Source organism: Salvelinus namaycush, chromosome 1, assembly GCF_016432855.1.
Source record: "Salvelinus namaycush isolate Seneca chromosome 1, SaNama_1.0, whole genome shotgun sequence".
Lineage (NCBI taxonomy): Eukaryota > Metazoa > Chordata > Actinopteri > Salmoniformes > Salmonidae > Salvelinus > Salvelinus namaycush.
In genome coordinates, this window is record NC_052307.1 from 14,499,024 (window position 1) to 14,522,896 (window position 23,873).

General features: G+C 42.3%; 1 protein-coding gene across 1 annotated transcript; it reads right to left on the reverse strand.

Moving 5' to 3' along the window:
• Positions 1-235: 235 nt before the first annotated feature.
• On the reverse strand, positions 236-18,976 carry LOC120053926 (formin-binding protein 1-like). Its single transcript, XM_039001245.1, has 15 exons — positions 18,902-18,976; positions 17,267-17,382; positions 15,047-15,103; positions 13,993-14,140; positions 12,698-12,760; positions 12,509-12,613; positions 6,271-6,399; positions 5,778-5,924; positions 4,783-4,971; positions 3,879-4,065; positions 2,054-2,147; positions 1,806-1,938; positions 1,312-1,439; positions 788-924; positions 236-414 (listed from the first exon to the last, which is right to left on the reverse strand). The coding sequence occupies exons 1-15, from the start codon at positions 18,974-18,976 to the stop codon at positions 236-238; spliced, it is 1,887 nt and encodes a 628-aa protein (XP_038857173.1).
• Positions 18,977-23,873: the final 4,897 nt, after the last annotated feature.

Here is a 23,873-nt window from a genome sequence, read left to right on the forward strand (position 1 = left end):
CATCCACACGTCTTCATACACACAAACAAACACTTCTCCAAAATTTGTTTCAACGGGTGCAAAATGGTAGAACGTAAAAAGCCCAAGTACAAATGTAAATACAGTCCGTTGTTCTGAGAGTTCCGTCCCAAATGATTCTGTGATATTTCTGAAACACCAGAGTTCAGGGGGGTTGAAATGTCAGGATATTTGTGTTTGTTGGTCCACCCATTTCCCCTCTCTCAAACAATGACAATTATATGTATGTCATAGCACCTTTGGCATTTGTGTCGAAAAAGACCTTGATGTAAGATGTGGGTACGTATCCCTCTTCGTCCTCGTTCCTGCGCACCCGCGTCCACCCGTCACCCTTATCCTCCTCTATGACATACAGCAGCTCCCCCTCGGTCATGGAAATGGTGCCTTCGTTCTGACCTGAGAAGGGGAGACAGGAAAGAGAAAACAGCAAGTTACTGTTATTTTACAGCTGACTGTGTTAAAATGTTACTTACTTCCAAAATGCCTATGCTGCACCAACAGTAGATCGTTAATGTGAAAAACTCTCTCAGGGTGATGCAAAGCACCAAGTTCATTTGCAATAATTTAACAATAACCTATGTAATGACATAAAGTTTACATTTCTGAATATGCCCCGATGATTTAAATCCTCTTTGCAGACCTTTTATTTTTAACATGACGGAAGAAGCCACATCCTTGTTATTTGATCCAGGCGAGACATCTGTTCTGAAAAATACATCAAACCCCAATCTAACAACAACACAGATTTCCAGAAGGGGCCTTGGCATACCTTCAAAAGGGTAGAGTGATTTGCAGGTTCCGATAGTGGGGAGTGGGTCCTCGTAATCAAAGTCGTCATCAAAGTCGGTGCTCCGAGATTTGAGGTGATGCTCTGTGCTATGATCCTCTGTGTAGCTTCCGTCCGGGCTAACCACATGAAGAGCAACAGTAAAGACCAACAACATGGATACTATATGTGTCATTTTTCAAGTCACCAGCCTCCACTGGTGCAAACCCAAATATATCATTCAAGGTTGCACATATGGCCCTGGTGAGATTTGTCAAATCCATAAACCCATACATTTAAATCAGTATTAATACGCATACATTGAGTCAATAGACAGTCCTTGTCAGATATATTTAGAGCATAATAGATCATGTGCAACAAGCCCACAAAACAAGTTTTAGTAAAAACATATGGTAATCTCTTGTGACAGACATTGTTAGCTAGCTAGCGCGAGGTTTGGTTGTGTTTTTTTCCCCGTCTGCTAGTCCACCGTTTCTGAGATATAGTAAGGGGCACATAGGTTCTACCTCTCTCGGTTGACATGTGCACAGTTGTTGTTGACTGGTGTAGTAGTCTGGGAGTTGTACAATCCACTTGGTGGTCTGTGTGGTTCACTCTTCTCTGCTAACCTGGTCTCCACCTCTACCAGCCAGGCCTGCAGACAGACATCAAAAGGTTTAGTCTCAACAATACTTGATGATACATTTCAAGGTTTATTAATCGTCCAACAAAATGCTTACCTTCTCGACAATGCAACAACAACAATAAAAGATAAGAATACGAATATAACAATACGGACATACATGAACTAGCGTGTGGAATACCACTCCCTTTTTCTTTATTTTGGATCGGCGTGGGGAAAATGAGGGGAAAGTCAGCGGTGAAAGACTCAGACACAGGATTCAAACCCAGATCTTAGTGTGTGGTCAGGAGTCGTCAGCACCACCACTAGAACATACTCTGGCAAACATAAAATATCTAACATGCATCGACATGGATCCTTTGTAATATTTCAACTTACTTCATATTTCCTTGATTCCAGTTGTAACTTGTCAATATTTTGGCAGATCTCCTCTAATCGTGGGTCCACACTGTTGGGGTCCCCCATGTGTGGGTTCTTTATGTACACGTCCTTCATTTTAGACAGAGCATCCCTACAACGCATTCATACATTCATATTGAAGAATTGTTCCCGTTTTTAAATAGACCAGAGTTAGTTTAAAACTCCTTATCTAGATTCAGAATTGGACTTTCACACATGTACTCTACCTCTGATCCATCTCTTTTTGTATTTCCTTGTTGATGTCATTGATTTTGGCCTGGAGCTTCTTCCTCCTCTGTTCAGGAGGCAGGTGACTACAATCTTCAGGGCCAGAACCCTATGACAAAACAAACCACCAAATAAACACCCAGACATCCTCCTACTAAAAGAGGCCTAACGCCATGGAGCAGTGACTTTTATATATGTTTAATGTCTTCATCTACCTTGCTGTGAAAAGGTTTTTGCCCCCTTTCTAATTTTCTCTACTTTTACATATTTTTTATACTGAATGTTATCAGATCTTCAACCAAACCTAATATTAGATAAAGGGAACCCGAGTGAACTAATAACACAATAATTAACATACTTGAAAACCGACAAATGTTGCTGAGTTAAAGCAGTTCTGCATGCAAGAGTGGGCCAACATTCCTCCACAGGGATGTGAGAGACTGATCAACAACTACGGGGAGCATTTGGTTGCAGTCATTGCAGCTAAAGGTGACACAAACGGTTATTGCGTGTAAGGGGGCAATAATGTTTTCACACAGGGGAATTTGGCTTTGCATAACTTTGTTATTTTTATTTTTTTATTTTTTATTTAATTTTTTTCCCCTTTTCTCCCCAATTTTCGTGGTATCCAATCGCTAGTAATTACTATCTTGTCTCATCGCTACAACTCCCGTACGGGCTCGGGAGAGACGAAGGTCGAAAGCCATGCGTCCTCCGAAGCACAACCCAACCAAGCCGCACTGCTTCTTTAACACAGCGCGCCTCCAACCCGGAAGTCAGCCGCACCAATGTGTCGGAGGAAACACCGTGCACCTAGCCCCCTTGGTTAGCGCGCACTGCGCCCGGCCCGCCACAGGAGTCGCTGGAGCGTGATGAGACAAGGATATCCCTACCGGCCAAACCCTCCCTAACCCGGACGACGCTAGCCCAATTGTGCGTCGCCCCACGGACCTGCCGGTCGCGGCCGGCTGCGACAGAGCCTGGGCGCGAACCCAGAGACTCTGGTGGCGCAGTTAGCACTGCGATGCAGTGCCCTAGACCACTGCGCCACCCGGGAGGCCGTTATTTTATTTATTTAGTTAAGTTTACTTTTTTGTTGTTATTTGTAAACTCAGGTCCCCTTTATTTATTATTAGGTTTTGGTTGAAGATCTGATAACATTCAGTGTCAAATATATGCAAAAATAGAGAAAATTCCGAAAGGGGGCAAATACTTTTTCACTGCACTTTATTGTTGTCAGTAACAATGAGATCTGAGATGAGCATATTTAGTTGAAAGTACACCCTTTCGATTCCTCTATAGTGATGTAGATTGCATTTGTAATGTGTGCATTACAAAACCCCAATCATCAACCATCTGAAGAGTTATGAAAACAGTAGTGCTTACCAGCTTGAGAGAAAGCTTTCCAAGTGAGGGGAGACAATGGGACGAAAAAGACACAATGTCAACATACGCTTGAAACTTTGAGACGGAAGTATGACACTGTACAAGCAGCAATGAAGGGTTGTGGACATTTGCAGCATTTTGTCCACCTACAGTATAAACAAATCTTAAACAACATGACACACACACACACACACACACACACACACACACACACACACACACACACACACACACACACACACACACACACACCAATTGTAAATTGGACATTTGGACACAGTGCCAGAATAAACAACTTCCATACGATTGTCTGCAGGTGGTAGGCCAGGTTAGATGCCATTCAAAGGGAACGAGCAACAGTAGGAGCCACTATCAGTAGCCCATAGGCACCACGTCAATGTCATAAGCACAGAGTCAATCTCCCTGTACACAATCAACTTACCCCACGCTTCAGACTCCTTAAGCATTGCATTTTATGTTTGGAGGTCATGAACTCGTTGAGGCGGTGGGAGAGGGGCTCACTGGGTTGCTGGGGAGACTGGGGGCCGTTGTGCACGGCACCAGGTGATGGGGAGGTAGGGGGGGGGGGGGGTGGTTGGCGTGGGGAAGCTAACAAAGACATAAGCTATGGGTAAGGGTCATGGAGTGGTATGGAACAAAACAATAACAGAACGAAATCAGGAAAAGTAACACCAAAAATAATGAAATGATGGAAGAACAACAAAGAATCTGGTTACCAACACTTAAGACGGCAGCGGTTAAGACACTGTGTCCAGCACAAGTTAAACATTTAGATAAATAGTGTTTCCAACAAGCATTTATTTCATATTACAAAGAATCCCTCTGCAGTCCAGTCGGACACCTGGGCCGCGTTCTGTCGGACACCTGGGCCGCGTTCCGTCGGACACCAGGGCCGCGTTCCGTCGGACACCAGGGCCGCATTGAGTCGGACACCAGGGCCGCATTGAGTCGGACACCAGGGCCGCATTGAGTCGGACACCAGGGCCGCATTGAGTCGGACACCAGGGCCGCATTGAGTCGGACACCAGGGCCGCATTGAGTCGGACACCAGGGCCGCATTGAGTCGGACACCAGGGCCGCATTGAGTCGGACACCAGGGCCGCGTTCCGTCGGACACCAGGGCCGCGTTGAGTCGGACACCAGGGCCGCGTTCAATGATGAGAGTGGACAGGATTCCTTATTCTTCATGTCAGAGATGTGCGTGTGTTCGTCAACATATATTTGTGCCTGAACATTACACAGCGTGGTGCCCTGCCGAACGCGGCCCTGGCTAGTACAGTAGGTAGAGGACAGTCTTGTGGACTGATGGTGTTGTCCTTACCTTGTTTCTCTTGATGAAAGGCCACAGTTTTCCCCTGCTGTTGCTGCGGCTGGGCTTGCTCTCCCCTTGCGAGTTTAGATAGCTGGACTCTGACACTGTCCGCCTCATAGACAGACTATAGTCCTCAACCTCTACGTCGCCAGGTGGCTCGAAGCCAGACTTGTAGGATTCCACCACATGCTTGGTGTCCTGTTGGGGATAGTGAGTTCATTAATGTATAACAGACAGAATATTATGAATATTTACCAAATGCATTTCAGCTTGAGGGCACCAAAATGAACCAAATTGCAGAAACTAATTTGCACTTTAAAGTACAAGTATTCCTCACGGAAGCCAACTTCAAAACTACGGCATTTTAAACTCTTATCTGGCGCAGGGAGACACAATTACAGCAAAGCCATGGCTCTTCAAACACACCACAGAAAGCATTTTAAAGTACACGTGCTGATCTAGGATGAGTTTTATCTTCACTATAATAAATGAATGGCGGTTGGGGGGCTGATCCTGGACCAACACTGATCTCAGATACATAGTAAAACTGAGTTCACGCTACTGTATTTATTTGTATTTTTTTACCATAAGTAAATGTATATGTCAACAAATGCCCCAAAACTGGATTCCTTTGAGATATAGAATAAAACTGGTCACTATCGGTGACGACACCCGTGTTGACTTTGCCTAGCAACAATCACATTTCATTAATGTGAAAGTGGGACAGCCATTAAAGAAGCACCAAAGTCAGCGTTTTGAAGGTGTAAATAATTTATCTCCTCCTCCTATATTTAGTGGGCTGCTAACCCTTTACCGCTTCAGCGAATAGAACAACGAACAACTGCAATAATATTCTCTCCGCTCTTTTATATAGAAATCCAGTCAAATGATGTCACTGATATGTATAACTGATTTTTCTATGCACTTTCCTCGCAGTTTGTCACTATGTAAAATGACTGTACATAACAAGAACCGTGTTATAAACATGCAGTAGCCCTACTAACCATTTTTGGCTCTATGGATTCTGCTGCGTTGGTCATGCCATCTAAACATTTGCCAACAATAGGTAGCACTTTCCGATCGACCTCTGCGTAAGTCTTCATAGACTCTCCCACTCTCTCTATACGTTTTTCTTCCATCTCCTGTAGCTTCTGCAGTAAAGAAGACATTCTTAGATTAAAATAGGATTGTGAGTTGCCTAACACATACAAATCAGTTATATTGTGAACAGGGTGGATGTGAGTACTGGCAGTACTTTACTAGGACTGAAATAGGTGCCGGTACCCCTTTGGGGTGCCTGTACTGTTGATGTATTGGTGCAGGAGCTCCATAATAGTTTTGAGCAAATATTCTATGAGGTGCAGTTGCTCAAGCAGTAGAAATGTTGAGGAGGTCCAGTGAGCTCCTGCCCAAGTCAAGCACTGAGCACTGGTGAATGCAATGAGTTTCTCCCCGAAGCGCTTCCAGTCAACCGGTACTGTGAGTGAGGTGAACTACCTGAAAGATGTGAGGTATGAGGGTATGATAATGTGCATTCTGCTCCTTGTTGAACTTCTGCAGGAAGGTGAGGTATTCATTCTTGCTGTCCTCTGCCACTTGGTGTTTCATCTGGGCCTGCTGTCTGGCCTGTATACCGAGAGGGAGTTCAGAGAGGGTTTAAAGATTTGCACGCACGCCAACAAGTGGGACTGTAAACCTTGCGTTGTTCCACAGAACATTGACACAGTACATTGTGTGTTAACACGCATAACACTGAACAAAGTAAAGTCAATATTTAAAAAATGATAAACAGAATGCGAATAATATTGAACTGAAACCCCCATACAGACATATAGTATGCTTGAGTTAAAGCACAAAAACTACACAAATCTCAAAACCACACATTATATAAGTACCACTGTCGTTATGGTCCACAGCGTGTTGTAAAAAAAATAGCCAAGCGTGGCCTAGGACTGTATACAGTGTGGAGACTTTATTCACCCCCAAAAATATATTTTCATCAAATGATCACGAGAGAGTAGAACCAACCCGCCCTTATCCTCTTATTACAGTTACATTTATGCATCTGACATTCCAGGATCTTAACCGTGTCAATGAATATTTCATATGGCTCTGCCACGTCGAACAAGACAAGGAAACACGGCTAAGGGAAGCGCTTAGGCCATAGATACATTAGTGGCAGGAAACTAGAATTCTGTGGCTTTCCTTTCCTCTTGGAGGGAGAGAGGAGTGTTGATAGTGGATATAGTAAAGCATAGTAGAGTTATACAAATGATGACCTGAGGGTTAGTATGTGTGTCAAAGCTGAACTATGCGGTGTTACTTTGCTGTGAGTGGGCCTCCCCTATAGTGTCAAGAATGTGTATTTTACCATGCCAGGAAGTCAAAACCATTAGTTAATGTCATGTAATGCAGCTCCTCAATTCACATTTAATGTTTATGATGACCAGATGAAGGAAACATTGACCATAACAAACAACAATAACAAAAGAAAACAGGTTAATTTAGCATGCACATACTCCACACAGATACAGGATGAACACAGACAAACTGTCCACTGACAGGACAAGACCTGGATGGTGTGTCAGCAGACTGTTGAGGACTGTATCCATAGCATAACAGGACTCAGAGCAAACAAACAAAACATTTTGTATGCATGACATTATACTTTGCAATCTAAACAATGATGCATTTTATTTGTGCCTATATTTATTATGTGTTTATATATGAATATGTTTATAGATGCGTCTATTCACTGTAGTGTCATTCAATTACCATTTAGGAATAATGTACCCACTAACTAACCACAGCAGTTGCTTTCTTTAAATACCCATTCCAATCCATAACTGTGTCCCTTCCAAGTCTTTGGAGATCTTATTTTGAAATGACGTTCCGAGTGAAACCAGCAATAGTACACTATATATACAAAAGTATGTGGACACCCTTCGGCTATTTCAGCCACACCCATTGCTGACAAGTGTATAAAATCGAGCACACAAACATGCAATCTCAAACATTGGCAGTAGAATGGCTATACCAAAGAGCTCAGTGACTTTCAACGTGGCAAGGTGATAGGATGCCACCTTTTTCAAAAAGTCAGTCAGTCAAATGTGCTGCCCCGGCCAAATGGAAGTGCTGTTATTGTGAAGTGGAAATGTCTAGGAGCAACAACAGCTCAGCTGCGAAGTGACAAACCACACAAACTCACAGAACAGGACCGCCAAGTGCTGAAGCGCATAGTGTGTAGAAATTTTCTGTCCTCAGTTGCAACACTCACTACTGAGTTCCTAACTGCCTCTGGAAGCAAGAACTGTTTGTCGGGATATTCACGAAATGGGTGTCCACGGCCGAGCAGCCGCACACAAGCCTAGGATCACCAAGCGCAATACCAAGCATCGGCTGGAGTGGTGTAAAGCTCGCCGCCATTGGACTTTGGAGCAGTGGAAACGTGTTCTCTGGAATGATGAATCACACTTCACCATCTGGCAGTCCGACGGACAAATCTGGTTGTGGTGATGCCAGGAGAATGCTACCTGCCTGAATGCATAATGACAACTGTAAAGTTTGGTGGAGAAGGAATAATGGCCTGAGGCTGTTTTCATTGGTTCGGGTTAGGCCCCTTAGTTCCAGTGAAGGGACATCTTAACAATTCTGTGCTTCCAACTTTGTGGCAACAGTTTGTGGAAGGCCCTTTCCTGTTTCAGCATGAGAATGCTCCTGTGCACAAAGAGAGGTCCATACAGAAATGGTTTGTTGAGATCGGTGTGGAAGAACTTGACTGGCCTGCACAGAGCTCTGACCTCAACCCCATCTAACACTTTTGGGATGAATTGGAACGCCGACTGCGAGCCAGGACTAATTGACCAACATCAGTGCCCAAACTGGAAGCTAGTCACCACAGCAATGTTCCAACATCTAGTGGCAACTTTTCCCAGAAGAGTGGAGGCTGTTATAGCAGCAAAGGGGGGACCAACTCCATATTAATGCCCATGATTTTGGATTGAGGTGTTCGACAAGCAGGGGTCCAAATACTTTTGGCCATGTAGTGTATGTCTACGGGTGTACATTGAACATAGAGACAGATCCTTAGAGACATACAGACGCCTGTTAAACCTACCTTGAGATAGCACCGCTATAAGACGTGATGGAAAACAAAAACAGAGTTAGTTTCAGAGCACTACAGACAGGTTTTAGATGTCCTAATTATGTGAAAGTTGTATTAATTTATTAGTAATGTACTGAATGAACTATTAATGAACATCTAGACTGCAAAAAGGCTTGAACTACAGTACCAGTCAAAAGTTTGGCCACACCAACTCATTCAAGGGGTTTTCTTTATATTTACTATTTTCTACATTGTAGAATAATAGTGAAGACATCAAAAGAATGAAATAACACATCTGGAATCATGTAGTAACCAAAAAAAGTGTTAAACAAATCAAACTATATTTTATATTTGAGATTCTTCAAAGTAGCCACCCTTTGCCTTGATGACAGCTTGCACACTCTTTGCATTCTCTCAACCAGCTTCATGAGGAATGCTTTTCCAAAAGTCTTGAATGAGTTGAGATGGTTTGGGATGAGTTGGACTGCATATTATGCTGATCACTTTTTGGCTGCTTTTCCTTCACCCTTGTGGTGGATGAATCAGAATTATTTGGGTCACATAGATCATTTAAGATGTCTTATCTGCATAATATGTCTATGTGATATACTTGTTATAGTCACTTGGGGCCCAGAGAGGGGAGAGGTCAGGCTTGTCTTTCACATGTCTCTGGTGCTCTGCAGAATATCAGAAAGGGAAGAGGACAGGATGGAACATTGTCTTCATATGTGAATGTATCTGTTAAACCATGTGAAGGGATGGTGTGATTAATGGGGAGCCAATTACTTGTCTCCACAATGTCTGTGCGCAAGTCACTCTCTCCTTTGGCATTGTGGGGAGTTGTATGGCAGTGTCTGGAACCATTGTATGTCCTCTCTGATGTTGAACTTATCCTGTGATAGTGTATGACATAGAGGCTCACTCCCCTCAGTGAGCTTGTCCAGGAGAGGCGTCAAGAAGGGGTTTTACTTGAGATGGGAGTATCTAGAGTTGACATTTGAGTTATGCCATTGGATGAGGTAATGGTTCTGTGCTATGAAGTACCAGGAACGAGATTAGAAACTCGTCTAAGGGACCAAACTGAACGATAATTTATAGCGAATGCTATCTGGCTACGGGATACTCCTTTCTCAATTAAAAGTCCCTTTGTGAAGTGTTCCTAATATCTGTGGTTCGTCATGTAGGTTGAGAGGGGTGTATCTTGGCTATAAAAGATCTTTGTACTTTTGTGTTGTCACTTTTCAATGGTTCATTAGAAATGGTGCATCATTGAAAGTCAGTGCTATTGCAAAAATCTTATTATTAAAGATGGAGTTTAAGTATAACTCTGACTGGTGTGTGAAGTTTGTCTCTCTCCTCATTTGGTAATGCAGAAATTAACCACCACACCCTGCGGTCCAACTCATCCCAAACCATCTCTTGGGTTGAGGTCGGGTGATTGTGGAGGTCAGGTCATATGATGCAGCACTCCATCACTCTCCTTGGTCAAATAGCCCTTACACAGCCTGGAGATGTGTTGGGTCATTGTCCTGTTGAAAAACAAATTATAGTCCCATTAAGCGCAAACCAGATGGGATGGCGTATCGCTGCAGAGTGCTGTGGTAGCCATGCTGGTTAAGTGTGCCTTGAATTCTAAATAAATCACTGACAGTGTCACAAGCAAAGCACCATCACACTTCCTCCTCCATGCGTCACGGTGGGAACCGCACATGCGGAGATCATTCGTTCACCTACTCTGCGTCTCACAAAGACACGGCGGTTGGAACCGAAAATCTCAAATTTGGACTCATCAGACCAAAGGACAGATTTCCACCGGTCTAATGTCCATTGCCTGTATTTCTTGGGACAAGCATGTCTCTTCTTATTATTGGTGTCCTTTAGTAGTGGTTTCTTTGCAGCAATTTCACCATGAAGGCCTGATTCACGCAGTCTCCTCTGAACAGCTGATGTTGAGATATATATGCTTCACAGAGTTTAAGTAACAGACATTTGGGCTGCAATCTGAGGTGCAGTTAACTCTAATGAACTTATCCTCTGCAGCAGAGGTAAGTCTGGGTCTTCCTTTCCTGTGGTGGTCCACATGAGAGCCAGTTTCATCATAGCACTTGATGGTTTTTGCGACTGCACTTGAAGGAACATTCAAAGTTCTTGACATTTTCTGGATTGACTGACCTTCATGTCTTAAAGTAATGATGGACTGTCATTTGTCTTTGCTTATTTGAGCTGTTCTTGCCATAATATGGACTTGATCTTTTACCAAATAGGGCTATCTTCTGTATACCCACCCCTACCTTTTCACAACACAACTGATTGGCTGAAAGGCATTAAGGAGGAAAGAAATTCTACAACTTTTAATAAGCCACACCTGTTAATTGAAATGCATTCCAGGTGACTACCTCATGAAGCTGGTTGAGAGAATGCCAGGAGTGTGCAACGCTGTCAAAGACAACGGGTGGCTACTTTGAATAATCTAAAATATACAATATATTTTGATTTGTTTAATACTTTTTTGGTTACTACATGGTTCCATATGTGTTATATCATAGATTTGATGTCTTCACTATTATTCTACAATGCAGAAAATAGTACAAATAAAGAAAATACCTTGAATGAGTAGGTGTGTCCAATCTTCTGACTGGTACCTAATGTGGAATACATTTTTTTATACTTTTGACTATGGCATTGCTTGTATGGTTTTCAACGAATTTCATAGGGAAGGTGACTTTGTACAACAGTAACTGACATGCAAAATGTATATTAACGTTTAATGATAACTTATTCTGTTTGGTTAGTTCATGTTAGCTTTCTGAGATTCTTGACTTGTACATTTAGGGGGTACATTTCACTGCGTGATGTCAATAGTGCCTGAGAAGGTTTGCAAACTGTTTGCATCTTTGTACAGTTGTAGGCAACCGTGCAATGTCATGGCTAAATCAACTGAAATCAACTCTTTGACTTGGTTTAAAGTTACAGGTGATTTGGCCAAATGTTTTTAACACTGCACATTTGCCCCCATCCCTACCATTGATTTTTGGTTAGTGGTGGTTTATGTTAACTGGAATTAGCAGTGGATGTTTAAACTCAATCTTGTTGCCACTACTGTACATTGAGCTAGCTTTGTTTCTACGTTGGACAGATCAGATACCTGATAGACATGGAAAAACTGTTTTTTGCAATCAATACTGAAATAGCACTTATCTAATCAGTTCTGAAATAATTGTAATGTTTTTTGGAATCGGCATTGCACTGGTACAGTAACACGGCTTGGTTAGCATCTGAGGAATTGAGTTTAGAGCGAACAATGAGAAAAGCCCATTGCTGGAGCGCCATGAAGCACTATACCATTGTCTACCAGCAGTGATTCATATTTGGATCCTACCCCACTTCCAAGAGGGACACAGCATTCTCTTGTCAGTGCAGCTGTTGCCACGCAAACCATGTTCACAGCTTTATGAGTAGGAGTAGAGTGGAGTGGCGACTAAGAGTAGCTGCACATTCTCACACACACACACAGGCGCCAAACGCACACGCGCATGTGTGTGGGCCCACACATGCACGCACACACACACGTGATGAGCTCAAGTCAATTGTGTGTAGGAGTGAACATTTCTACGTCAGTCTATAACTTACCTTTTCGACGTCCACTTTAGTCACGTTGATGTCAGCATCAATCTTGTCGAAGTACTGCTGGGCTCTATCCGCCTCCTTACAGTCTCTCTCAAATCTCCGTTTACTCTGAAAAGAAGCAATTCACATGTCAAGTTGGAATGGTTCAGTCGTGTATCTCTTCAATTACTCCTACCTCAGGAGGACACTTACGGATTCTAGTTGTTTCCAAGAATTCTCAATGTGTTGCTGAGCTCTGCGGCCATCATGGAAATGCTGCCAAAAAAATGGTATATGTTAATCTGTTAAAAGACGCATGAACAGCAGTAGAATCATTTGTGGTTTGAACCCTGAACAGTTTAGTATCTAGAACTAGACAGTCAAGAGACTTCCACATCTCTTATGAAATATCTTATGACGCTCCTTATGATGATTGGAAGAGCTACGCACTGTAGACTACAAGCACACAACATCCCCACCAAAAAGACACATCTACTCCTTAGCCATTCCATGGAATCAAAACTACTGAGCCAAAACTAAACTGACTAAAGAGATTTGCTGATGTGTTTATTCTTGACTAATGTAATGCTCCTCACAGCATATACAACCACCTCCAAGGGCACTTACGGAATCTCACTGAAGGCTCAAAAGGCACTTCTGCTTTTGTTGTGAGTTGAATTTAAATGATAGGAGACGTAAACCATTGGTGTGGCTTTCAAAGCTAATGTTCAATGCCTGGTATCAGGACCTCATTTAACTACACCATGTTCTAGTTGGGAATTCTATAAATGAAAAAACATACGTCGGAGTGAGCTATCGATCAAATCTACCTTTACTACAGGTTAGAAATTCAAAATAATGCAACAGGAATGGCAGGCCTGAAATAAGCTGGTTTCAAAAAACTAAAAAGTACTAACTCTCTCGCTCTGAGCTGAGCCGTCAGACAAGAGGCCAAAACCAAAGCCTTACAAAAGTGTGTGTGTGTGTTATACATTGCTCACATCATACACACCCCTCCCCCATGTCATATTAGTTCCAGCCACCCAGCTCCAGACAGAAGCCTGGTCCACTTATCAGCAGTGGAGGCTACTATGGATGGGTGGGGGCACTAGGGTCAACCTGCTCCCAATCCATTGACCTGGATACTTGACCCAGTTCTACCCCGGGATTTATTGGATGGGCTGGTGCAAAATGATGAACACCACCATGACAGATTATCAGCTTGATCCCTGGCTGTGTTGGACAGAGCAATGACAATCACCAATGACATAATAGCATTTTTGTATCTGCTCCAGCAATTGATTTTGCACATTTGTTGATCTGATTGTTATGTTTTCCAAAGCACCGTGCACTGGTTGACCCGGGATTGGCTGGTTTGGTTCAGATCATGTGACAGCCATAATCTCTGGATAGCCTCACTACAAAATGGTTGAGCTGCCAATGATCACGATCTGGGAGAGTTCAAGTCATGTCTGAACGAGCGATACACAGGAAAAGGGATGTTTTACCGATTTCCTCTCTGCTTTCAACTCCTGGATGTATCGCGTCAGCTCACAGATGATGTGAGTGGTGAGATCCTCAGCCATGACCTCGTGTTGTCCCGCATAGTCGTTCAGCTCGTTCAGGGTCATCAGGAAGGCCCGACAGGACGTGTACCTGGTAACAAGACGAGACGTGACCACGAAATGTGTTTAAAAACTTTTTTCACATTTAATCACGACAGCTTTATTATTATACATCCTGAGAAATACTGATGTCATACTTCTACAGAAGATTATCAGCACATTCCACTATCAGAGAGGAATATATTTGGTCATATAATATGATAAGAAAAAATGTATTACTATATATTATGGACTATATAATATTCAAAATTATAGAATTTACAGACCACTTTGACAGGGTCTTTGAATGACAGGACATACTTAGAATTCGTTTTTTGTGATTTTGTGACTAAGGAGGGGAAATAAGACATGGATAACACCCTCATTTGGAAAAGGTTATATGGACACCCCTGATGCTTAAACCAATATTTCACTTCAGAATTGGTTAAAATTAGGTCAAGGTTAGGGTAAGGATTAGGGTCAGGGTTAAGGGTGGCTAGTCGGTTTAAGCGTCATGAGAGTCCGTATAGCCCTTCCCCCCTCATCTGGCACTACTTTCTTCAAAGGCTTCCTCCCTTGCCTTAAGAAATGTCTCTAATTTTCTCTCAAACAGTCACTATGCACATGTGTCTTGGAATTGTCCAACTGTTTAGCACATACAACGAAGGATAACTTCTTGATGAAAAAAATGTATCCATCTGGAAATAACCTTGGATTTAGCTACACAGTAACCTCCAGGGCAAATATGGAGTGTTTCACAGCAAGCCATGAAAGTCTAGCCATGTTAATCTGAAACAGCTATTTTTACCACTAACAGCCGGTAACAAGTGGAGATGGGAAATCAGCTAATTAATTACATGACTTCATGAATTCATCACAAAAAGAATAGTCACATTAATGTGCACGGTCAACCTGAAATAGTGAACATTAATCCTTGATGCATTTACATTTCACTCACTTGTATTCGTCTTCCTCTCTTGAGTTTTTCTTGGGCTGATATTTTTTCGATAAGTTTCTGTTACGGAATGGAAACAAAATTCAGTACAGGTGTAGAAAACATGTAATACACTGTAAATGAGGTCACTGTGGAGAAATACAGAGGGACACATGTAAACAAAAATATAGTATATTTGTGTACTCATGGGGAAGGGATGCCCAGTGACAGGATGTCAAAATCTGTTGATGAATGGACGGGCCTTAAGCGGAGTGACAGCCACCTGCCTAAGCCTCAGGAGAAGGTCTCTCACAGTGCTAAATCCTGCTTTATGGTGACCCCTAACAGAGAGGGGTAATCCAGAGGCCTACTAATACATTTAATGGGCAACTAGAATTTTGATCCTGACAAGTCACAGATTATCCTCTGTGTACCTCTGCATCTGGGTCTCTTATGTACACATCTCTATGAACAACAGCGTGATTGGACAAGAAAGAGCAGCATGAGAGGGGAAGTCATCCCTTAGCTTTAATGTGAAACTCAGGATGATTCATCCAACTGGGGATAGAGCCTTCCTGTGAAAGCACAACTGTATGTGCAAGATTCATCTTGAAATATCATCGTACTATCTGTACAATGACACTTATGGTTCAAAAGAAAAATGTAAGATATTTCACATCATGTAATATAATATGCATCTTCTGAGTGGACTATCGGAAGCAGAATTCCAGAATACATTTCTCCCCATGAATCACTGGTAGCCTCCACTCACTGTGCTCTGCTCCAGACCATCTATTCTTATGTGTTGCTAAGCAGATTGCCAGACGTGCCAGCCACCTCTTTTTGTCTGCTTGCAGCCACATGACAAATCTGGATTTGCTTCGTGCTTCTACACCTGCATTGCTTGCTGTTTGGGGTTTTAGGCTGGGTTTCTGTACAGCACTTTGAGATATCAGCTGATGTACGAAGGGCTATATAAATAAATTTGATTTGATTTGGATCCTGACACAACAGCACATGGTGCAAATTCCATACGCCCAGATTCACGTTAACCCTTTGGAACTAAAATGACTCATAAGACCCTAGTCTGTCTTCTCAGGCCAGTTTAAACCCCTGCTTTTCTTTTGGGGCTTTTGCCTAATTTATAAAGGCTTAATTCCTCCATTCAGTGTCCAATCCGTGCTGTCCATATTCTGATGTGTTTAGTCTATGGTTTCCTAAATCAATATACTACCAACTGTACCATCAACATGTGTAATGAATTCAAATCTATTATGGTTGGTGTTGAAAAGTCACAATTTAACAAGACACCTCATATGCAATCTAAAATGGTGCCATTAGTTATACTGGCTGGAGAACAAAACACACCCATTGGACAATCCAGTTCAGAGCTGATTGCAGCACTATTGCTGAGGCACAGAAAACCCCTTATAATGTTCTCCAGATACAAGGTTAATGTTGGTTGATTATGCATGCAGGAATTTGCTGGTGTGTATTCCTTGGTGAGTGAACGGCAGACAGCGATGCAACTCATCCACTGTCCCCGGGGACTACTCTGTCAGAGACTATCACTGTCTGGCAAGTACTCCCATATTATACAGTGGGAAGCTCCCAAGACCATTGGGGGATAACAAATGTGGGTCATTGCTATGGATAACCTAGTAACCATGGTAATGTGTTACCTACGCAACCTACACTTCCGGTTGCATCGAGATAAAGGCCTGTATCTGTTTCTAATCCATCTCACTTTGTTGTTACATAAACTACCACCATTAGGTAGGCCTACATTCATCTCTGAATTTAGAACATCACTTTGAAGTGGGCTGATATTTCTACATTTATTTGTGCCCTTTATTTAAGCAGGTAGGTTATTGAGAAGGCATTCTCTTTCAACTACAACATTGTAATGTGCAGTGATAGACTAGAGCAACGTAATATTACTGTACCACTGGGCCCTGTTGGCCTGGTGTATGCATGTCAGAAATGTTGATCAAAATCTGAATACCACAGATAATTTTGTCACTCTTTGCGAGCATTACCTCGTGACATTGCACTTGATTGTAACATGACTTAGACGACATTGGTGATACAGGCTCTGTAGTGTTTTATCAAAGTTACTCAAATCAACAAAACATACCAAAACATGTTTTAGTAGTCCTGTACTCAAGCGGGCACACGTCCGCCATGAGAGACAGACAGTATCAAAATGGGGAGTGATGAGGGTAATGTTTTCCCAGCCCTTACCTGATTTGCTTTGCATAGCTGATTTCAATTTCAGATCTCTCCTTGACAAATTTTGTATACTTCTCCACAAACTCAATGCCCCAGTGGGTGTGTTTTTCCAAGTTGTCAAACTGGTCCTGTAAGAAAAGAAAGAGAAATTAAAATGAGAATAAATTATAAAACAAAGCAGTAAGTTCATTTTCAAACTCACAAAAAATAGCTGGCCCTGGCAAGACTGGCTCTAAAGCAGCATGTAGCCTAGTAGTTAAGAGCATTGGGCCAGTAACCGAAAGGCTGCCGGTTCGAATCCCCTAGGTGACAATACCGCCGATGTGAGCATGGCACTTAACTCTAATCGCTCCTGTAAATCGCTCCAGAGTGTCTGGTAAATTACGTGAATTATCTCCGTGGCTTTTCTTCCTAAAGAACATTATTTTATTTTGCAGGCTTGAGGCAATGTTCATAAAAAAATGAATAGCAATGAGCTATTATGGTTAAATTAGAGAGGGATAGTGTACATCAGTCTTTGTTGAAACACTAGGTCTGTAATTCTGCTGCTACTTTACTTTCTGCTGTTGTACAGCTACAACTGTATGTAGGCCTACAACATAAGATACAGGAGGCAAATTGTGAACATAATAGCACTATTGTCGTTCAGTCAGTGCGGTGGGATATGTATTATATGTTATGCACTCAAATGAACAATGTGGTGGCGGGTTACTTTTGCATCTATGCAATGCATTCAATAGCCTATTTGTGCACGCGCGTAGGCTGGCACATCTAAACAACTTAATAAAATAAAAGAGCATTCCTATTGAACTATAGGCTAGATTCCATTTCCCAAAAGAAAACAATCGTTGCAAATATTGAATTCGTTATGTTGGACTGCAATAGGCCCTTTTGTGAGCGCAAAAACGTCCTGTTCGCTGTTCTAGAGTGTCAATAGCCATTTCATTTATTCTTCTTCTTATTATTATCATTGTTATTATAATAAGGTGAAATGAGACAGACAACTGAGAAGAAACACATTCCCAAATGCGTTGCCTACAATACCGCGCTCGCTACAATGTTACAAATGAAACATGTTGCCAGAGTCGCTACTATGTAGCTGTAGCTACTGTATCTCAATGCAGCTGTAGGCTACACGCTGTAGCGCAGCTACTGTATCTCAATGCAGCTGTAGCTACTGTATCTCAATGCAGCTGTAGGCTACACGCTGTAGCGCAGCTACTGTATCTGCAGAGTATAGACCAGTGGTATGGACCCCATTTGCAAGGGCTTCGTGATTGTAATAGGTTAATAGGGAATTATAGTGTAAGCAACTCTAGCTTTACACGTAGACAACATGGGGGATAGATATTGAGGTTCATAAGAAATAAGTATATCCATCACCGTGACTAAAACCCGATTCTGTAGACAACAGTGCAACAGTCGACCAGTACTGAATCCGCCACTATTACTAACCTATACCTCCGATAATGAAACCTGCATGCACGCGCAGAGAAGTATCATGGCAGCATGAGCGTTATGCTCGCTCGCTACTTTGTTGCAAAGACATACACAAATACTTAGTACCTCAACAGATCATAAGGTTGACCATCAGATAAAAGCAAGAACAAGTTTCATTAACGGAAATATTTACGCAGTTCTACGTACCCACAGCTCCGTCCCCCATCTGCAACTCATGGTCTCAGAGCAATTTCTACCAAATGATCCACGATTTCTAAGCATGCGCCCAATGGTATGTTCAGAACTATATCTGAGCACAAAGGTTTGTGTAGCTTTTCACCGACACATCCTGTCATTACAAATGGTGATTTGCCGTCAGATATCGGGTTGATTGCTGCTCCTACATGTGGGGCATCCATCCGCCTAGCCCGATAACAGCACGCGGCCGCGCGCTTCACTGGGGAATCTCTCCTAGCTGCTGCTCACCGGTAGCATAGAGCGCTTGTTGTGATGTATAATGAATGGATAAACGTTGTGATACTCAAAACGGTGAATATTTGTTATTTCAACGTGAAACTATTCAACCCATAGCCTACCACAGTGCATTCGGGAAAGGACCCCTTCCCTTTCCCACATTTTGTTACGTTACAGCCTTATTCTCAAAATGACTAAATTAAATGTTTCCCCAATCTACACACAATACCCCATAATGACAGAGCGAAAACAGGTTTTTAGAATGTTTAGCAAATTAATAAAAAACACATACATAAGTTTTTAGACCCTTTGCTCTGAGACTCGAAATTGAGCTCAGGTGCATCCTGTTTCCATTGATCATCATTGAGATGTTTCTACAACTTGATTGGAGTCCACCTGTGGTAAATTCAATTGATTGGACATGATTTGGAAAGGTACAGATCTGTCTATATAAGGTCCCACAGTTGACAGTGCATGTCAGAGCAAAAACCAAGCCATGAGGTCGAAGGAATTGTCCGTTGAGCTCCGAGACAGGATTGTGTTGAGGCACAGATCCGGGGTAGGGTGCCAAAAAATGTCTGCAACATTGAAGGTCCCCAAGAACACAGTGGCCTCCCACATTCTTAAATGGAAGAAGTTTGGAACCACCAAGACTCTTCCTAGAGCTGGCCGCCCGGCCAAACAGCAATCGGGGGAGAAGGGCCTTGGTCAGGGAGCTGACCAAGAACACGATGGTCACTCTGACAGAGCTTCAGAGTTCCTCTGTGGAGATGGGAGAACCTTCCAGAAGGACAATCATCTCTGCAACACTCCACCAATCAGGCCTTTATGGTAGAGTGGCTAGACGGAAGCCACTCCTCTGTAAAATGCACATGACAGTCCGCTTGGAGTTTGCCAAAAGGCACCTAAAGGACTCTCAGACCTTGAGAAACAAGATCTTCTGGTCTGATGAAACAAAGATTGAACTCTTTGGCCTGAATGCCAAGCTTCACGCCTGGAGGAAACCTGGCACCATTCCTAGAGTGAAGCATGTTGGTGGCAGCATCATGCTGTGGGGATATTCTTCAGCGGCAGTGACTGGGAGACTAGTCAGGATCGAGGGAAAGATGAACAGAGCAAAGTACAGAGATCCTTGATGAAAACCTGGTCCAGAGCTCTCCGGACCTCAGACTGGGGCAAAGGTTCACATTCCAACAGGACAATGACCTTAAGCACACAGCCAAGACAATGCAGGAGAGGCTTCAAGACAAGTCCCTGAATGTCCTTGTGGCCCAGCCAGAGCCCGGACTTGAACCCAATCTAACATCTCTGGAGAGACCTGAAAATAGCTGTGCAGCGACGCTCCCCATCCAACCTGACAGAGTTTGCGAGGATCTGCAGAGATGAAATGGGAGAAACTCCCCAAATACAGACTTGAGGCTATCGCTGCCAAAGGTGCTTCAACAAAGTACTGAGTAAAAGGTCTGAATACTTATGTAAATGTAATATCAGTTTTTATACATTTGCAAACATTGCTAAACACCTGTTTTTTCTTTGTCATTATGGGGTATTGTGTATAGATTGAGGGAGAAAAAAACCAATAATCAAGTTTAGAATAAGGCTGTAACGTAACAATGTGGAAAAAGTCAAGGGGTCTGAATACTTTCCGATTGCACTGTACAGAAGTTGCAGCTGTAGACCACAAATACAGTAGAACAGAATTACAAAATAAACATGATACATACAGGCCTATGCAATGGTGTAAAGTACTTAAGTAAAAATACTTTGAAGTACTACTTAAGTCGTTTTTTGGGTCTCTACTTTACTATTTATATTTTGACAACTTTTACATCACTACATTCCTAATGAAAATAATGCACTTTTTACTCAATACATTTTCCCTTACACCCAAAAATACTTATTACATTTTAATGCTTAGCAGGACAGGAAAATGGTCAAATTCACACACTTATCAAGAGAACATTTCTGGTCATCCGTACCGCCTCTGATCTGGTGGACTCACTAAACAAATGCTTTGTTCGTACATTTGTCTGTTTTTTTTGTGTGACCCTGACTATCCTTAAATAAAATAAAACAAATTGTGCCATCTGGTTTGCTTAATATAATGAATTAGAAATGTATACTTTTACGTATATTTTAGAAATTACATTTACTTTTGACACTTAAGTATATTTAAAACCAAATACATTTAGACTTTTAGTATTTTACTGGGTGACTTTAACTTGAGTTATTTTCTATTTAAGGTATCCTTACTTTTACTCAAGTTTGACAATTGAGTACTTTTCCCACCACTGGGACTATGTGTCTCTATACTGTAAGATCAACTGGTACAGTATGTAATAACACTGGCTAATGTAATAATGTTTTTAATTTTATAGGATAATGTGACAGCTAAATCACCTAGATAAGGCAATAAAACTGTTGAACAGATAAGGTGATATGTTTTTCTGGATAAGTTTAATAACCATAAGCTTACTCTTTGGACATGTAGGCCTATACAGTATAGCAACTAGTACAGCTGATAATAAAAACAAACAACTGAAATAACCACCATTTTGACTGTCACTATAGCAATCCATGAAACACAATGTGACACTTTGAATTATGTTGAGCTTGTCATGTTGACTCTTCCAACGCTTGTTGTGCTGTGGAGGGCATGTTTTGCCAATTGAGCTATCTCCTGTGGGATCAGAGAGAGGTTGTTCAGAGGTTTAGCTGATAAATTACTTGGAGAGCGCTGACCTATACAATAAAGCAATAAGAATCAGACGTGTAGTAGACTTACATCTGAGCCCCTCCCAAAAATGTAACTTTTGTTGTATTTAATCAATAAGGCACGAGAGGGTGTGGTATACGGCCTATATACCATGGCTAAGGGCTGTTCTTATGCACAACGGAACACGAAGTGGCCATATACCACAAACCCCCGAGGTGCCTTATTGCTATTACAAACTGGTTACCAACGTAATTAAAGCAGTAAAAAGTTATATTTTGTCATACCCGTGGTATACGGTCTGATATACCACGGCTGTCAGCCAATCAGCATTCAGGGCTTGAACCACCCAGTTTATAATTAAGCAATAAAGCCTGAGGGGGTGTGGTATATGGCCAATATACCACGGCTAAGGGCTGTTCTTAAGCATGATGCAACGCAGAGTGCCTGGATACAGCCATTAGCCGTGGTATATTGGCCATATACCGGAAAACCCCCGAGGTGCCGTATTGCTATTATAAACTGGTTACCAACATAATTAAAAACAGTAAAAAGTTATATTTTGTCATACCCGTGGAATAAGGTCTACATACCATGGCTTTCAGCCGATCACCATTCAGGACTCGAACCACCCAGTTTATAAATATCTTAAAATCAATCTTAGTCTACATTAACTGCATTTTAGGCACAGTCAATGACTTACCTTATTTGATGAAAACTGCCTCTCAATCTGCTCCAAGACATCTGGTATCTTCTCAGCAACTAACTCGGGTATGACATCACCTGGGAAAACAGTCACATACAGGGGCTATGGTTTTCTGAAGGGAAAATTATAGCACTACATTCAAGGTGAGGAGTGTACACTAACCATAACGGGCCATAGCACTGAGGAGGCTACAAAAGTTCCCTACGATCTCTGGGTTGTCATGGTGTTGGAGTTCTGCTTCCTTGACAATAACTAATCCATTTCCTCCATTGGGGGTGAGGAGAAGCCTGAAAGCAGCCAACTCTAAAAGGAATAGAGGAACAGGGACAGTTCTCATATGTTCTGATATAAAGTCTTAATGTTTATGTTGACTCACCTGAGCTTTTGACAAGACTGTCCAGAGCAAGGAAAGCATACTTCACCACATAGCTATGCTTTAAATGTGCTTGGAGTGCGTGCATCAACAGAAGGGTGGAATCCTCAATGCCCTGGTCTTCAGTTAAACCTATTAGTGGAGAATCCGCCAATCAGTTAGTCAGTCAATCAATCGATCAATCTGGTGATGAATCAATCATTTGGGTGTGCTGGTGTGCAAAGACAAGCTGTGGAAACTACATTTCTGACTAATTTGTATAATTTGACTTAGGGCGTTTTCACATATAAAATGTAGTACCCTGGTTCGGTTTCCTGGAGCGTTTGTGAGAATTCTACAGAACATGTTTTGCTTTCACAATACCTGAAAATAACAGTTTCAGGGTGCAATCAGCAAGAAGCACATTCTACATGATGCTAGCGAGCTAGCTTATTTACAACGGGCAAAAAAAATTATGCAACTCAAGCTGCCGCGTCACAATACCTGTATCTTGGACCCGCTACTCAAGCAGGTCCAGGATTTGTTTAAGCCGGGGTTCGTTTGCGTTTCACACATGCTTTATAGCATGGATCTGGGTCTGGGCCATAAGGGGATATGTGAAAGCGCCCTTAATATTCTGAAGGTCTTAGCCTACCTTGTAGGGTCAGGGACGACAGGGCTGCACACACAGACTCCATCACTGTGCTGTCCTGCATGTGTGCCTCTCCTGCCACACACACAGCCTCCACAGCATCTTTCAAAGGTACAACTCCAAGGCAAATTCCTGGAAAAGCACAATATGCTGTTCACACATACAACACTTTGGCTGGTGGTAGAGCTCATGGCGTGTGCAAATTATCAAGAAATTGCAGATCATTTCATTTACACAATGACAGCTCTCACTTTGTGTCAGTACGCTCCATAAGCATTTGCA